The 18,401-nt window shown below is 41.7% G+C and overlaps 3 protein-coding genes across 3 annotated transcripts; 1 reads left to right on the top strand and 2 right to left on the bottom strand.

Moving 5' to 3' along the window:
- The first annotated feature begins 1,430 nt into the window (after positions 1-1,430).
- On the top strand, positions 1,431-2,268 carry LOC119293951. The gene is made up of 2 exons (XM_037572263.1): positions 1,431-1,580; positions 1,701-2,268. The coding sequence occupies exons 1-2, from the start codon at positions 1,493-1,495 to the stop codon at positions 1,946-1,948; spliced, it is 336 nt and encodes a 111-aa protein (XP_037428160.1). The 5' UTR covers positions 1,431-1,492; the 3' UTR covers positions 1,949-2,268.
- Positions 2,269-9,965: 7,697 nt separating this feature from the next.
- Positions 9,966-10,927, bottom strand: LOC119293950 (germin-like protein 3-1). Its single transcript, XM_037572262.1, has one exon. The coding sequence runs from the start codon at positions 10,789-10,791 to the stop codon at positions 10,120-10,122; it is 672 nt and encodes a 223-aa protein (XP_037428159.1). The 5' UTR covers positions 10,792-10,927; the 3' UTR covers positions 9,966-10,119.
- A 223-nt stretch (positions 10,928-11,150) lies between these two features.
- LOC119291632 (tubulin--tyrosine ligase-like protein 12) lies at positions 11,151-18,395 on the bottom strand. The gene is made up of 15 exons (XM_037570425.1): positions 18,048-18,395; positions 17,144-17,401; positions 16,712-16,836; positions 15,812-16,013; positions 15,525-15,647; positions 15,148-15,404; positions 14,742-14,849; positions 14,534-14,675; positions 14,275-14,437; positions 13,275-13,432; positions 12,831-13,154; positions 12,657-12,731; positions 12,360-12,429; positions 12,128-12,285; positions 11,151-11,595 (listed from the first exon to the last, which is right to left on the bottom strand). The coding sequence occupies exons 1-15, from the start codon at positions 18,348-18,350 to the stop codon at positions 11,446-11,448; spliced, it is 2,616 nt and encodes an 871-aa protein (XP_037426322.1). The 5' UTR covers positions 18,351-18,395; the 3' UTR covers positions 11,151-11,445.
- Positions 18,396-18,401: the final 6 nt, after the last annotated feature.

Below are 18,401 nucleotides of genomic sequence, written 5' to 3'. Positions count from 1 at the left end.
TTCGCTGGACAATAAGTGCTTACACAAGTAGGTCTTTGGATCATATTGCATAGGCCTTTAAATTGAAAACAAGCTTCACACACACCATGTATAATCAACCTACCGCTGCAGAGGATGACCACATGCCTTGCAGATGCGTTTGGCGCCAGTAGTAGCCGTGTGGCCATGTAGAGCCCGCCTAGATGTGTGCATGCGCTCGGACGCCGCGGTTGTCGAGGTAGTGTGCGCGTATCCAGAGCGCGGCCATTGTGATGCCAAAAGGGAGAGCTCGGAGCCGATGTGTATGGATCGACGTGGCACACTTAAACTTCTTTAAATTTCTGCGGATTTTCTCATCACTTGAGAGAGGTTGTAGGATTTAGTTGGTGGCTGGAAAAAATGAAATGGGTTAAAATGTGTCACAAACTGTAGAACTACACGCACCAGCTAGTTCACCCAAAAGCTCAAGCTGATGGGGAAAGGTGGGTTATGCATTTATGCTTCAACAACCCCACTCTCACATGTGGCTTCCTTAGGCCTAAACATGAACCGAAAGTAGGTTGCAATTTTTTTTATTTTTAAATTGCGCCAGCCGGGTCTTGAACCTGCCAATTCACCCAAAATTTCAAACTAGTGAGGAAATGTAGCTTATGCATTTATACTTCAACAAACTTGCGTAAATTAAGTATAAATTGCAATTTTTTGCTAAATGGGGTAATATCTATCACAAAAGTGAACTCTAGGGGTAAAAAATGGAATTCACTCTACTACTAAAAATGACCCACCACCACCTTTGCAGCTGCAGTGGCTACAAATTTGCCCTTTCTCCTTTCTTCGTTGGAATTTGGGAACCGGCCTCTGTTAGATTCCTGAAATGCACAGTTTTTTAAACTCTCTTTCTTTGAAGGTTGGTTCGATTCCTGAATGCTTAACTTTTAAAACTCACTCGAGCTCGAGGGTTGCAGAGTTGCCTAGGAACATATGATCTTGGTCTTATGCCTGGCCCGGGACAGTAGATGGATCAAAGCGATGTGAAACTGGGATTAGAAAACTGGCGCCGTGGCACGCACAGTCGTACCTTCTCGCCTGTGGCGCCGATGTGTCGGGAGTCCAACAGGGAGCTCGGATCCCAAGAGGGAGCCACTGCTTGGCACACCCCCACCGTCAGAAGCCACACGTTTTTACGCATCAGTGCAAGTGCATGCTGCGTGGCCCTCTGAGCAGCTGCAGTAGTAAAAGAGAGAAAGCTTACACTCGTAGGGTTTGTTAAACAACACCGCGGCAGATGTTCTGTACTTGTATATAACAGTCTGTAAGAAATCTGAGCTTTGACCACCCAGCTAGCAGCTAGTCTTCGATCTATATCTGACTACCAGTGTTTAAACTAACAAGCATTCTTCTATAAGAACCCAACAAGCCTCAGCCTTCCTCCTCTCTTCACACTCCTCTCCTCATCGCCCCTTCACCAGCCCACCAAGATTTACCGGCCGTCGGCAGTTAATTGGAGTTCACCATGACTACTGTCCGAGTTCTTCTTACAGTTGCCCTGGTCATCTCCCTGCTCGCCCTTGGCCATCATCCCCTCGCTCATGCTCGCCACGGTGAGTCTAATTTTTCGCTTCTTATTTGCACTGTTCATCTCAAGTTTGTAGTAACATTTATTCAGTCACAAGTAGTAGTGTTGTTGATCTCACCAGCTGCTCATATGTTGCTTCACGCAGTGAAGGACCCGTCCATGCCAACCGGTGATTCCTCGTCTGTAAAGAAAGGGTTACAGCAAGGGAGTACCATGAAGCTCGATGCAGGGAAGACCAAGAAAGTTGAAAACGTGGGAGTGGAGGAGATACAAAAGGGATCTGCTGAACCAAGCTTTGGCAACCGGGGGAGCCTTGGTGTTGAGTCTGATAAGGTGGCCGTGCTTGCTCGCCGTGGAGAACCACCCAAGCCTCACCCGAAAAAGCACAACTAAGGCACCGTCCGGAACGGGTGAATTTTTTGGTGACCATATATCAGTACTTAGCTCAAAGTTGAACTAACTACCGGTGACCCTACAAGCTTTGCATCCAGTCCAGCAGTCCCTAAGTATGTGTACATATAGTTAGCTAGCTAGTTTGCTTTTTAGTTGAGCTTGTTATAGTTATTATCTGATTTTGAGTAGTGGTAGTTCTCTTTCTTTCATGTTTCCCCTACCCCTCTCTAGCTAGTTTCTAGGTGAAATTTTGGCTAGGAAACGGAGATCCGACTCCACTGAGCATACTGTACTATAGCTGCCTACTGTCAAATTAAATACCACACTTTTTCTATATATACACATTTTAGTCTTCTACTTTTGAAGGGTGAAAGGATGCATTAAGCCAAAGGAAATCTTAAACACGTTCCTTTTTTTTCTTTTTGAGGTTTTTCTTTATGTACACAAGATCGGATGGTCACAGTTGCAAAAAAAAAATGGCAAACTATACACAAAAAATCTTACCATCTATTCCCAAAATGTGATTTTCAAAACTTTTACTGAAGTTGGTACGAACCGACCGACGCGGACTCCACATGGTGTTGTGCAACCAACTCAGACGGCTTTCATGTCGGGCAGACACATACTAGAGGGTGTTGTCGTCCTACATGAAATCCACTCAAAAAAACTGGATGGGGTTGTTTTCAAAGTAGACTTCAAGATGGCATATGCTAAGGTTAAATGACCCTTCCTCCAGCAGGCCTTACGTATGAAGGGGTTCGGCAATTCCTGGAGGAAACAGTTCGAGTCATTTGTGCAAAAAGGCAGTGTAGGGATTAAAGTGAATGATTACACATGTCGTACCCTGTCCTTGTCCATACTACAATACCTGACGACACTATTGTTTTCATGGAACAAGATTTGACAAAGGCTAGAAATATGAAGCTTGTGCTATGCTTGTTTGAGCAATTGTCGGGTTGAAAATCAACTTCAACAAAGTAAATTGTTCTGCTTTGGGAGAGCCAAAGATGAATAAGAGGCTTATAGATAGTTGTTCGGATGTGAACTGGGTCCCTACCATTTAGTTATTTGGGCATACCAATTCATCATCGCAAGCTATCCAACAAGGAGTGGAAGTGTATTGAAGATCGATTTGAAGAAAAAAACTAAGATGCTGAAAGGGTAAGCTTAGTTCTTATGGCGGTCCATTGGTACTGATCAACTCAGTGCTCACCAGTATGCCGATGTTCCTATTGTCTTACCTTGAAATATCCGTAGGGGATGAAAAATGTTAGACTTCTATTGATCATGATTTTTATGGCAATGTGATTAGATAAAGACAAAATACAGGCTTGCCAAGTGGGATATTATTTGTATACCAAAGAACCAGGGTGGGCTCGGGATTGAGAATTTAAAAGCAAAGAATAGATGTCTAGTGAGTATATGGTTGTACAAACTTTCGGTTGAGACCGAAGGTACGTGGGTACATATTTTGCATAATAAGTACCTGCAATCTAAGACCTTGGCCTAGGTTACTGTAAGACCCAATGACTCGCCTTTCTGGAGGGCACTAATGAGGACGAAAGCAGCCTTCTTCCACAAGAAGAAGTTCATCATTGGGAAAGGTAATTACACTAGAGGATACATGGATAGGGAGACGGCTTTAGCCACACAATATCCATCTCTTTATAATATTGTACATCATAAAGATGCTTATATTGTTACAGTATTACGATCTTGATGCTCCGCATCAGGTCTCTCCCACTAACATCCAGTTCAGGAGGTCCTTATTAGGAGACCGATGGGAAGCATCGCTACATCTCGTGCGGAGGTTGATGGACATGCGCCTCTCTGATGAGCCAGATTCGATTCACTGGAAACTATCTGTAAATGGGGTTTTCTCAGTGAAATCTATGTATTTAGACCTAATTGATTCTGCTCCAATACCGAAGTCATTGCATATTTGGAAGATTAAAGTAGCTCTAAAAATCAAAATCTTCATGTGGTTAGTTCACAAGGGGGTGATTCTGACTAAGAATAAGTTGGCAAAGCAAAGATGGGGGCTAGGTGTTTACTCATCTCGTCCTACTTTTGCCGATTGTGGCAACTTTTATCTTCATTTCATTTCATTTTAGCTCCATGAGAGCTTGTACTAAACCACAGACCTTTTGAGACTTTTGTTTAATAATATGATTGCATGCATCAGTCTCATGCAGAGGCCAAAAGTGACCCTCCTTTTCAAAAAAAAACTATTCACAAAAAAACACATTCCTTTTTTTAAGAAATCTTAACACATGTTAAAAAAATTCCGTCTATTAAAACAAATCTTACCATCTACTCCCTCCGTGAAAGACAAAAGGGTTTAGATAGTGATCTAAATGCTCTTATATTTATTTACAGAGGGGGTATACACAAAGGGAATCTTAACATGTGTGTTACAAAAAAGACACCAATAACTGGGGATCCTGGGAGCAACTAGTTAACGAGCGCTTCTTCGGGAGCCTCACAACGATCAGTGCCACTTGGCGCGCTCTCAGCCATTCACCACGTGTCGCGCTCTGGGCGCTCCCTCCGAATTCTTTTTATTTTTCTGCACGAGTTTTTGGCTTTTTAAACGGGTTTTTTCTAGGGGTTTCCGACGTTTCGGTTTTCCACCGGTATTCCTTAGCTTTTGGATAAAAAAATTGCACGGAAAACGTGCTTTTCCCTTTCGCGAGAGTCATGGTTTTGTTTCCGCGAGAGGCACGGTTTTGCTTTCGTCGGAGTCACAGTCGTGCCTCTCGGAAACAGAAAAACGTGTTTTCTATTTTATTTTATTTCCACGAGAGGCACGGTTTTGCTTCCGCGAGAGGTACGGTTGTGCTTTCACTCAGAGACGAAGAAAAAAAATGTGTTTTCTTTTCTTTTTTTTTGCGAGAGTCACGGTTTTGCTTCCGCGGAGGCACGGTTGTGTTTTCGTGAGAGGCACGGCCGTGCCTCTCGGAAACGGAAAAAAAATGTGTTTTCTTTTTTTTCACGAGAGGCACGGTTTTGCTTCCGCGAGAGGCAATGGTTGTGCTTTCGCCAGAAGCATGGTCGTGCCTCCCGTGAAAACGGAAAAAAATTGTTTTCTCTTTTTTTCCTTCCGCGAGAGGCACGATTTTGCTTCCGCGAGAGGCACGGTTGTGCTTAAAACCCATGCTCCCGGTTTGGTTTTCTCATCTGGTTTTTTCGTCCTATTTTTTCATGAAAAAAAGTTCGTTAAAACCTATCGACATGGAATCTAGTTCTGAAGATCTCAACGCGAGGAATCCAACGGTGAAAACGGTTTGAGATTTGGACGCACGGTTTAAGAGATAAAACGTTTTGAATATACGGATCTATAAAAAGGGAAAAACTCCCAAGTTGCGACAAGTGGCGCACATGCAGCGCGCCACTTATCGCAACCTGGGAAGGTGAGAGTGATCTTTGCAATGAGTACTCCTCAATTAGTGATTTCAGGGGATCCTTCCATAGGGAGCTGCTCCCATCGAACATTTGATCGATCGCCGGGAGGAGGCCCATTGGGCTAGAGGCCCAGTTTTGCTGGGGGGTTTTTTAATGCCATGAAAAAAATACACATTTTCTTATTAAAAAACAGGGGGAAATGAAATTATGAGTGCAATTGTATGAAAAGTGAGAAATGTCATGCTACTTGTAAAACTGCCATGCCAATATGGGAAACCATTTTGTTCTTTTTTTTCATGGACCCAACACAAAATTCCCATGCTGTAAAAATGAAAAAATAAACCAGACAATGATTTTTTTAAATGCCACAAAAGTTACCATGTTCCTAATCAACACCCAAAAAACTTGTGTGCAAAAAAAAGTTTTAGTAAAAAATGCCACCTCTCAATATTAAAAATGTCATCCTCCTTAAAATAATAAAAATGCCTTCCTCGCAGTAATAAAAATGCTTATCCTATTATAAAATAAACAAATGGCATGCTCTTATAAATAAAATGGCCATCCTCTAACAATAAAAGTACCATCCTCGTATACAAAAAAATGCCATCCTCTTATATTATAAACAAAAAATATCACCCTCTTATAATAAAATTTTCATCCTCTTAAGTAGTAATAACATGACATCCTCACAACAATAAAAAATGACATTCTATTATAAAAATGACATGCTCTTATAAAATAAAACGGTCATCCTCTAATAATAAAAATGCCATCCTCTTATAATAAAAAAATGATATCCTCTTATAATAAAAACTGACATATTCTTCTAATAAAAATGATATCCCTCTTATAATAAAAAATGCCGTCCTCTTATAATAAAACCGCCTTGTGAGAAAGTAAAAATACCAGGATATTCGAATGAGTTAAAAAACAGAAAAGCTTCAAAAATGCCAAGTTATATATAAAAATATGTTTTAACACACAAATGTTCACGAACCACCTCTCCAGCCCATACTTCAAACTTCTTGGTCTTCTAAATAACTAGTCTTGCGGGTTCTTTGCCTCTGTGGAGAGATTCTACACCTCAGAAAGTTAACGAAGGGTGTCACCGATTAAGAGAAATTTTGCTTGTTGAGGTGGTGGAACATCCAGGGAAAACCTAGACAAAAATGGAGAGGGATGAGCCACGAAGCACTTAGATACCTTGCCTAGTTTTTGGATTGAGTTTCCCTATATTTCCGATCTTCATCCAGACTGCTGGTGATGTTACAAAGAGATGGGGCTAAAAGGAACTTGCTGGTGAAGGAGAAGTTGGGTGTAAAAGAGCGCCCCTACTTTTCTCAACTTCCCATCATTTTTCCTTCGTATTTCTACCCCCCCCACCCCCACCCCCCTCCTTCCCTATTTCTTGATTTTTCAAGTTTTTTGGGTATTTTTTGGACCTTATTTGGATTGTTGTTGCTAAATATTCGGAGTTTGTAGCGTTTTTATGTTGGAATAGAGAGATCGGGTGAAAAGGCAACAACACCTCCAGAAAACAACAAGTGGCGTCTAAGATGGACGAGGCTTTGCCTGTTCCCCGCATATACTCCCATCCGTGCTCCCATCTGTTCTCATTGCTGGGCGACTCACGGCATTTCCTCGATTTTGGTCATAATATTTTTGTCGAAACAAAAGAGACGTAAGGGAAGGAAAGGGAAGGTGCAGACGTGGGCCTTCACATAAAACAATCACGTCTGTTGAACCAAATGGGAGCACGGATGGGAGTATATGCGGGGAGCAGGCAAGCCTCCTCCTCTGACTGCATAGTCGTGGCCCATTTTGGCCTTGCTAGGTGGTCTAACCTACAGGGACACGTCGGCTCTCAGACCTCCTATACACAGCGCGTAGGGTGTTGAGTGACACGAAAATGCGCACCCCATAGCTAGCGGAGCGCCCCCTCTGGGTCGCCCATATATACTTTAGCTAATGTTTTTTGTCCGTTTTCTGGTTCATTTCTTTTAAATGATTTTTTATCTGGTTTATTTTCATTTAGTTTTCTGTTAAACTACTTTTTAAAATTTTAAATTAGTCCAGGAACTAAAAATGTTCGCAGATTTAAAATATATTTAAAAAATAGTGAATTAAAAATCATAAATTTTAAAAAATCACAAATACAAAAATATTCAGTAATTTGATAAAATGATTGTGAATTCAAAAAATGCTTGATTTAAAAATGTCCCTAACCAAAAATGTATATCCAAAATATGTTCATGTATTTTTAAAATGTTTGCAAACTCAAAAAATCATGAATTCGAATTTTTTTGTGAATTGTAGAAAAATCATAAATTTTAAAAGTGTTCGAAAAATCAAAAAATTATTCGTGGATTCAAAAAATGTTTGCGAACTCAAAACAATGTTCGCAAATTTCAAAAATGGAAAAAAGAAATAAAATAAAAACCAAAGAGAACCGGAAGAAAAATGGTAGATGGAAAGAGAAAAAAGGGTTCAGTGAAGGTTCATGTAGCAGCGCTATGGTGGCCGTCGGCCCTAGTAAGTTAGTTCCTCCTCTAGGCCCAATCCGTCCTACTTTTGGCTCCTCCCGGGGCCGCCCTATCATGGCAAAGAGTGCAGCCGCTAAGTGCTCGACCCAACCAGGGGCCCATACCTTGTTTCTCAGATGAAAAAAACTAGAAAAACAACCCCTCAAAAAAATGTTAACAAAACATGCATTATATTTCACATTGTCAAATGTAGTTTCTAACTATATAATTTTTGTGGCCTATTGTACATGTTTTATTAGTCAAATTGAAGACCTAAAAACTCGCACGACTCATAAACCCAACCGAAGAAAATATATAAATATATGGAAACCTAAAAAGTCGCATGTTTTTCTCAAGTATTCCTTCTAAATTGTTCCACACCTTAATGATACATCTATTTTTGATCACTTTAGTTGGATGTCAGTCATCTGGATTTCAATTTTGGGTCAGTCGATATCCAGAGAAAGGAAGAGTGTCCGAGGAGGCGCGTGGAGCACTGAGGCCACTGGTTCGCCGAAGAAGCAACACCTCGGTGTCTATCTTAGGGGTACGGAGGTGCAGGTTCACCGAGGAAGTAGCGCACCGGTGTCTATCTTAGGGGTGCGGGTTCGCCGGGAAGCAGCGCCTCGGTGTCTATCTTAGGGGTGCGGGGGCTGTTGGCGGCGGAACTTGAGGCCGACGGGTGTCAGAGAGGGCGGCAGCAAGCACGGCGGTGGGAGGAGGTCAAAGGGAGGGCGGGGTCGCAAGCAGCGGAGGCATGTGGTTCAGCAAGTGGCCGCTGGCAGTTCCAGGGAAGAAGGTTGAACCGGGAGTGTTGGAGATTGAAGAAGGTCAACTCGCCGTTAAATAAATTTTGCATCAGACGGATGAGAACAAATCGACTGACCCTAAATTTCTTTTTAGTCAATTGATCGCTAGCCTGTCCTACTTATAATCTATATCTATACCTACCTAATAATAAAGGGGTCATTGCGATACGTCACGCCCCCAAAGTTACAAAATATTATCCATCAATGCCATCGTAATAAAAAAAAGTGTTTCACACAGGGGGAATTCCTCGCCTAGGCCAGCCCATGCAATAGTGGCCTCCTATATTATTGTGCTTTGCATGCTAGAAGAAGATGCAGCGCGCCCGTTTGCGTCGGTCCATGTCCAGGCGGCCTATTTTTTTAATTTGTTTTTTTATTTTTTATTTTTCTTTCATGTTTTCATTTTTTCTACTTTAAATAATTTGCGACTTCAAAAATGTTCGGAAAATTGAAAAATGAATTTTAAATAAATTTTTTAGTAAATCATAAAATGTTTGTGGATTCTAAAAGTGTTCGTGATTTTGTAAAAGAATATATTAAAAAAAGTTTGAATTTTATAAAACAGATGTTCGGGAAATCAAAAAATGTTCATGATTTTTTATAAAGTTCATGTATTAAAATATGTTAATGTTAATGAAATTAAACAAAATTTCGCCAATTCAAAAAATGTTCGTTAGTGGAAAAATATCCTAAAAATTCAAAAACTGCTCGGGACTTACTAAATAGTTTATTCATTCATGGAATGTTTGTTAACTCAAAAAATGATCATGCGTTTGAAAAAAAAGTTTGTTAAATTAAAATATGTTTGTTAAATTAAAATATGTTTGTTAAATTAAAAAAATGTTTGTGAATTTAAAAAATTGTCCCGCCAATTTCCAAAAAAGTCCGCCAATTCTATAAATACTCGCCGATTGAATAAAATTGTTTAGAAAATGTTTGCTAATACTCCCTCCGTCCGGAAATACTTGTCATTGAAATGAATGTATCTAGATGTATTATAGTTCTAGATACATCCATTTTGATGACAAGTAATTCCGGACGGAGGGAGTAGTATAAAATTTTCATGAATTGAAAACATGTTCTTGATTTTAGAAAATGCTTGAAAATTTGTAAAAGTGATCAAAAATATGAAAAATGGTCACGATTTCAAATATGTGCATGAGTTTCAAAAAGTGTTTATTTCACGAAATTGAGTAATAGTGTATCTCGGTGGTGTAGCAAAATGTGGTCATAACCTTGGAGAATATGAAAAAAAATCTTCCGTTGGAACGCACGATCCCTTTTGATAGTATGTATAATAATCACATTAGTAAAAAAATGACAGATAAGTCATGACGATCGCGTACAATATTTGGACTCCTGTCGTAGCACATGAGTAATTATGTAAGGAGTAGCCGAGTAGTATACTAGATGCAGGCATAGGCGATTTTTTCCTCTACGACCCACCGAGGCTCCTTTGGATCCTCTGCACGTCCTGCCCGGTGATCCTGAACGTCTTCTTGACGACCTCGTCGGGCAGCCGCGGCTCCGTCAGGAACGCCGAGAAGGGCACGAGCTGCGCGCCGGGGTTCTGGCTGTTGAGCCCGGACAGCACGACGGCGGGGGACGAGGCGTCCTCGTTGCGCATGAAGTGCACCATGCCCCTCGGGAACACGAAGGCCTCGCCGGCGCGCAGCCGCTGCGTGTACAGCCGGTACGACGTGTCGGCGAACCCCACCAGCACGCCGCCGGAGATCACGAGCGCCACCTCCGACGCGCGCGGGTGGGAGTGCAGCGGCGCCATGCCGCCGGGCGCGAGGTCGACGCGCGCCATGGCGAGCCCCTGCGCGTTCGCGCCCGGGAGGGACGCGGCCGGGCTGGTCATCGTCGCGTTGAAGCCGAAGAGCGTGGCGGACGGGTCCGTGGGCTCGGAGAGCGCCGAGGTCGCGAAGTGGTCGGCGCACGCCGTCGCCGGGTCGATGCACGGCAGGCCGTTGAAGTGGAACGACGCGGCGGCAGACGTCGTGTCGGCGACGCAGTAGTCGAAGAGGAGGTCCGGGTCGGAGTTGCAGACGGTGGAGAAGAAGATGATCATCACGAGAGAAAGGATGGCTCCAGCGGTGATCATGGTTAGAATTCGCTAGTCTTGCAGTACGTAGGATCAGTGATCAGCAGCCATGGCTCATGTGCACATATAATGTGCAATCAGTGTGTCACTCGAGCATGTATTCTTGGGCTTTGTGGAGCTGGCAGATGAGATGCTTCAAAGTTACTGTGAGGGTGAGTAGCTGCATTGGCTACGTTACCTTGCCTTGCCTTGGAGAATGAGACATGCACACTTTTGATGATGGAGGGTTTTCTTTTCAAGTCACCAGTTAACCCTTTGGTAACATTCAATCTCTTCTTGGAATCTTTTTGAAACCCACAGAACATAAAACTCGTCGAAACACAAACATATTCTAACACATCCTTGAGACTTCCTATTACTCTGGTAAACTATTGCAATACTCTTGCAATGGCATGGCATTGTAATAATTTGCTACTTGATATAGTTCAATCTCATATGCATGCAACATTAGTATCAGAAGCAGCAATATTTATCAAGTAACACAAGCAAATCCATCTTAAGCTTCATTCACATGAATACATGATCATATCCTGACACAAATGCAGTTCGTTGATGCATAAGCGTACAAGAACCCTTGATCATATCATGATGCAAGGACATTGGTGTTACAACAGCTCTTGGTATTCGAGGGAGAAACAGCTCTTGACAAGATGATTACAGTGGTGACACATTCGTCAAATCATCGAGAAAGAGGCAGCCAAACACCGTGTTGAAAAAATCACTGCCTCTGATGGGGCCTTGGCTTCCAACGAGAGCTTGTGTGTCATATTGGCACGCCCTCGTGCAGTCCGGGCAATATGTCACCTGCAGTTCATGCTGAAGTGGTGAGTCGCTGGAACATGTGAAAATAGTACCAGGCATCCCAGTTCAAATATACTCCCACAACCTGATGTAGTTATTTCGATGGAACATGTGGAAACATTACTAGGCAACACGGTTCAAAATGTTCTCATAACATGAAGTAGTTATTTCGATGGAACATGTGAAAACAGTACTAGGCAACCTGGTTCAAATATATTCTTATAACATGACGGTGGACATCCCGTCTGCAAGAAACTGCCGTGCGGAAGTTCCTGTACATGGATGACAGCACTTCACTCGTACACTTAATTAGTTTCCATAATACTACTATCGTGCCAAATGGACCAAGGAAATGCTACATCAAGAATATCTGGATTGGCATGGTGATATGCATATAAGTGCTTTTCTAGCTTGAATGGAACAAGCACTAAGCTATAACCATGCACCGTATCACCCTAACTGATATGCACAGGCTTAAACAGGTTTTATTACCAATGTGCATGGGCTGCAGTTATACAAAGTAGTTGAGGCATACCTCCAAAATCTTTGGCTTGAATTTATCATCAAGCATAACATCAACACCATAGATGGCCCGGCAGAATGAGTTCTGCATCTCAGGATGGACAGCTGAGGCTGACTCAAAGACACGCCTTATCATAATACGTATGCTTTCATGAATCTCCAGCCATTTAACTGAAATTTTAACAATAGATTAGAAACCTAAGACACCTCTATACAAAAGAGGGGGAATGCAAGCTGTTGTAAACCTTGGTGCTCCTTCTCAAACGCCTTGACGAACTCTGGAGTATTCATATGGTTCATCCTTCCATTGTAGTTCTGGACGGGAAGAGAAATTAGGGAGCTAGATTACACTCCTAAAAATTTATTACCAAGAAAAGTTTACGGCTGGTCAATATATGAGCATACAGCTAGGGTCTATAAGATATAATCAGTATTATTATAACAGGAGATACAATACAACATCAACAACCTTCTGCACAGCTGACATTCATGATGTGATATTATAAAGTGACACGTATAACATTGGTGAAATTTGATCTTACCATCACAGTGAAATGGGTCTCGTACTCAAAAAGGCTAGTTTTCTCCAAAGTGTACTGATTGTTTGCTAACCTGACCTACAACAAGGAAAAGATAGATGCACAAGAGTCACTGGATATAATCATCAAGTAATGGGCACCGATATTCACTAAGTATCATTAAACTTTCAGGCATACCCAAAAAACATCACAAAGAAGTATATCCAAAGGGCATATACTGCGGACTAAAACAATGTACCGAAGATCAAACTTTCTTCCTTGGAAAAGTGCAGGACACTCAATATACTTTTGGCATATCTTGGGACCCGTCTCCATAAGTCTGATGATAGCAGATAGATCACCACTGACAGTGGTATCAATTGTTCTTGCCATATTCCAAGGCTTCATGATCCATAAGTTGTCCTTACCATCCCGTTTCCTCACAGAGTAATCACCAATTAGTTGAGACAAATGGGTCTCTAGGTTATATGTAGGTTGAAGCCACTCAGGTGAGCCCCATGCCTGTAGGAGTTCATCTTAGTTTTCAGATGCCGCTAACATCAAAGGTACTGAATTCAAAGCAGTAAAGCTATGCCGGATGTTTCTTAAAGAAGGCATACACCAAACAGCTCAGTAGCTCACCCTGTGGATAGTATCCGCTAGGTGGTGCTTCATGACCAGACAAGCCTCAAAAGGAAACTGATTCATGTATTGTTGGTCTGTGAGACCTAGTGAACTCTTTAATTCAGAATCAATTTGCATGCCTGCCCAGATGATGTCTGCATCCTTCGGATCAGTTGCTGCAGGAAAACAAGTTAGATGTGAACGAGGAGCTAATTTCCTTTGAAGCATATGTTGCAGAAATAATGGAATACACTATGAATCGCCATGACTCTACAAGCATATTAAATGGGCCAATAAAACTAGGTGGCATACAAATAATGTCTCATTAGAAGAGTATGCCAAAAATTAGCACAACTTCAGTTTTGTTCAGTTCACTGACAAATATTACAAGATACTCCCTCCGTTCCAAATTACTTGTCGCAGAAATGGATGTATCTAAAACTAAAATACATCTAGATACATCCATACCCGCGACAAGTAATTCGGAACGGAGGGAGTATTATTCACCAAGCCATAACCATTATTTACAACTTAAATAGTAAACTATTAACTACTCCCTCTGTTCCTAAATATAAGTCCTTCTAGAGATTTCAATATGAACTACATACGGAGGAAAATGAGTGAACCTACGCTCTAAAATAGTCTATATACATCCGTATGTAGTTCATATTGGAATCTCTATAAAGACCTATATTTAGGAACGGAGGGAGTATATGATAGCAGAGTGCTATCATGAGGTGTACACTAAATCAGCAAAAGGATATAATATTTATTTATCCTTCTGTAAAACAAAAAGGTATCACGACCAGGTTTTCATGTTCTGTCTTTGCTTTCCACATGAACAATATCCCAACAAAAGGAGGACAAGTGATGAAAGGAAGGAAAGGAAATGGACTGCGGGAACCACAGGGCAAAACTTTGCAGGAACAATAGCCAGGGTGCATCCCCATCTAAAAATCAGTCGATCCTGAAAAAACAGTTACAGACAAATAATAAAGCAGGACATAGCTTTGCTTACTGAGAACAAACTCTGGACGTGTTAAGAACTCCTCTACTTGGGGTATATCAGTGAATACTCGAAGTGGACGGCCATCACTTGGAAGTGCACTTTTGGTTGAGGGCGCCTCTTTTGTAGGACAAATAGTAGTTGACTGAAGCTGCTCCTGGTACTTCCTGAATTCCTATGAAGTAGCCAGAAAGCAAGAGGGAACATAAGACTAATTCATTGGGGTCTGTGTACAGCTCAAACCAGTCGGTATTGGCATGGAAAAAAGCACCTGAATAAAATACTTCTCTGGTGTGTGGAACCAAGCTGTAAGCCTAGCTGAGCGTTGTTTGTCTTCGCCAATACCAAACAAGAAATCTCGGGTACATTCTTCTCCAGTATGAACATCACAAATAGGCCACAGAATTGTGTAACTGAAAATATTGGATATTAACAAACTAAATAATGATAGAATGTTCCTACAATTCAAATGTCAATACCTTATAGCAGAAGCTAATTTTCCTTCTGGCATGAACAAAAAAGGAGATATCCTAAAGTTTGCATCATCACTATGGCGCATCGCTGAGCCCAACTCATCCATGACATACCTGCACAAATAACCAATCACGAAACATATAACACAGTAAAACAAGCAAGTGTGTTTCATGTCCTAGCAGAATGTTTCTCATTGTCCAAAAGTGAAAGCAAACATATTTCCTGGATGATCTAACTGGATGGATTTAGTATTACATAAAACCCTACTCCAGCAGTAGGTGTTAGACAAGGTCATAATGTTAACATGATTCTTTCTGAGCGAATGCTTGCAGGATTTAACTACACAGTAACTAAATTTACACCAACCACTCGTCCAGAAAGGGATGAAAAAAGATTGCAGCAATGGCATACCAAATGGGTGTTTCATCAAACTTTTCTTCATCGGCAAGCCGGTATGTCATAAGATACAGCCACATTGCACCAATAACTCTTTCAGCCAGGGATTCTTCAGGTGACCATTCTGGAACACGTGGTCTAAGTGCAGAGTCCACTACATGCTTAGCGTTCTCGACTATAGTTGACGCATTGACACCATTCAGCAAATTTATATTGGGAAGAGACTCAAGAATGGAAATCGCACTGTCTCCAAGAGGGCCAGGAATGTCTACCTGTCAAAAGATAATCACTTTCCATTTAGAAGTTGATAACACTCATCCTAGTCTAGAAAGAAGACGGGAACTAAAGATAAGAACAAATTTCTGAGAATTATGAAGTTTCGACAATGATACCTCCAGCTCCTGTAACTGTGTAAACCCACTAAATAACTTCAAGAGATCATCACCAGACATTTGGTCCAAAGGATTGCCACGGATGTTCAACTTTGAAAGAGATGACAGTTTACTAGAGAACACCTTCAAAATTAAAAATGTAGTGAGGAAAATTGTCAGTACCTTTTCTGAGTGTACAGTTCTGACAAAACGATAGCTTAAACTTGGGCAAAATGATACAGGTAGCCTTTTTGTGACGTCGTGTTTTAAAATTATAGATAACCAATTGTAGGCATTAGGTATCTTACCTCAGGTAGTTTGTGGATGGACCTATCAGAAAGGTCAAGGGTCACAATATTATCCAATGATATGTTTCCCACAGACAAACAGGGATTTTCTGCTCCAACCATATCTCCGCAGAAACCTAAAGCCCACTCTCTAGCTTTCCTTGTAAAATGTGAATTGTAGATTTCCAATTCAGGAAGACCATCAAGAACATCTTTCTCAGTGCTGTCAACATCAAAAAGATACTACAATGACATAACAGGACTTTACAACAATATTACCTGAAATAGACATCAAATATAAGTTCTGAAATATTTCAACTAGTCAGAGTGTTGTTCACTTGCTATTTGTTAAAGCTGAGTGTTGCTCACTTTCTATTTGTTAACGCCCAGAAATTGCACATCTGTATCGTGTTGTTTTTACCACATACATGCAGCATGACCAATACTATGAACAATGCTCTACGTTTTTCAGATAAACATAATTCTGCACCCCAAATTATCATAAGCCAAATTTTACTAACCCATCCATGCATACATTCCAAACACAGGGTTTGGCTGTAAGAACACAATGAATGAGTCAGAAACTGGCCGGCGCCGGGCAGGTTTACTTCTTCCTTTCGAGAAGCCACTTTTTTAGTATGTTCCATCCGTATTTAAGTTCATCGTGCCAGACCGATCATTTGATGAACTACGAAAGTAAAATTTGTAGGTTATCATTTGCAGTAGCTCTACAGTCCGACACTCAGTGGCAAGCATTATACCGTTTGAAGGCAAATATGTAGTTACTTTCTTAACTCCATACATCAGGATCACTATTTTTTTTCATGGTTAGACCTATAACCAATTAAGAACATGGAAAATATGCATAAGATAGTTTACAAAATAGATAAGATAAGAAAATATGTAAAGCACAATTCTGACCATTGGTTAAGGATAGGGTTCTCATTCAGCCAAAGTGCCTTTAACCTTCCACACTTCCCGATTTCTCGCATTACTTTTTCTGGATCCTGCAGCTTGTTTCCCCATAGATTGAGGGCTACCAGATTCTAGTGAGAAAGAAAGGAAAGATCAGTTTCAGGAAAACATCAAATACAAACCATAGATCATTCAGAAACAGTTCTCCCGACAAATAACATAGAAGAACAGAGAAAAGCTCTTCTGAAATGAGCTTTGGCATTTAGAAGAGAAAATTTGATATTCTTTTCATCACAAATAAAACCAGGGAATCGTCAAATATAAACATACACACTGCAATATATTACTACTATTATACTTATATGAGATCGACCATATATACTATACTGTACCTTACAGGCAATAGCAACTAAAAACATATATGGCGAAGAGTCAGACCGGAAAATTTGCAGATAAATCCAGTGCCACTAACATATCATCATCAATTCCAAGCTCCTCAAGCTCCAGCCATGCTGCAAAATAACTTCCCCTCTCCTGGATTCTAGCTTTTTCGTTCTCCAGCACCTGCAAGACATGCTCCAAACCCCCACCATTTTCACTGCCTTGCTCATCTGACTCTTCGACCTCAGTTTTCCTATCCAGATCCACGCACATTAGAGCTGCCATTCTCTCGGCCAATCCTGGTACTTCACGTAGCTACAAAATCACCAACACACAAAAATGAGATCACTCATGGATACACTTATTCCTATGCCGGGTCTAAAGTGAAGTAGTACAGACACAGGAAATCAGAGAAAAACTTAGAGAGTCTCCATAATCTAGACTCCTCGGTTTCTTAATCGGTGTCTATCTTACTAAGATGCTGGTGCAGCTTAAGGTGCTGGTGCTCCACCCCGCTGTTTGTCAGGTCAGCACGTATTGCTAGTAATTGATGTGGAAGAAAACAGTACATACTTCTTAAGTCATTAACAACCCTAAAATGACAAAAGATGCTCGTGAGAAGAGGAGATCAACAGCCAAAAATTAGAGCATTTTAATCTGGATGGAATTCTAACCACCACTCACTTCGCTAACTTGAATCACTAATTTACAGTATAACAGCGTCAACGATCAACAAAATCAGCAAAGGTCACTCCCTAGACAATGTAGAAAAACTGGATAATAGCAGGACCTGAAACCCCTTGTTATCAAGAGCACATATAGATTAAACCAGAAAGTTCAAACCAAGCAAATGGTTATACTACTACTGAATAGCATCACCAGTTACACAGCTCCCAATCTAGTTGCTTCGAAATAAACTAACACGAGCAAGTCATACTAGCAGGCATCAGACAAGGCGAACCTGCTTGAGCGCATCGGAGAGGCGGAAGGACCACGCATGGTCGACGAGGAAGACGTCCGACTCCCCCCTTAGAGCCGTGTCCGAGGCGAGCACGAGGCGGCGCTGCCTCCCTTCCTCGCAGGGCTCTACGTAGAATCTCTCCCCGCCGTCGAACACCTCGGCGGCGAGCTTGTGGTACAGCCGCCGATGCAGCGACGGCGGCACGCCGGCCGCAATCAGCAGGAACTGGTGCACCCGCGCGAAGTCCTCGAAGGTGCGGATGCGATCATCGCATGGCGCGGGGGCGGCGGCAGCGGGCGACATCGCGATAGTTCACCGCGTCAGGCGCGGCGGCGGCGGCGGCTGGGGGAGGGG

This window comes from Triticum dicoccoides, chromosome 4B, assembly GCF_002162155.2.
Source record: "Triticum dicoccoides isolate Atlit2015 ecotype Zavitan chromosome 4B, WEW_v2.0, whole genome shotgun sequence".
Taxonomy (NCBI): domain Eukaryota; kingdom Viridiplantae; phylum Streptophyta; class Magnoliopsida; order Poales; family Poaceae; genus Triticum; species Triticum dicoccoides.
The sequence above is the reverse complement of the archived record's forward strand: the minus strand, read 5'-3'. Positions and strand labels throughout refer to the sequence as shown.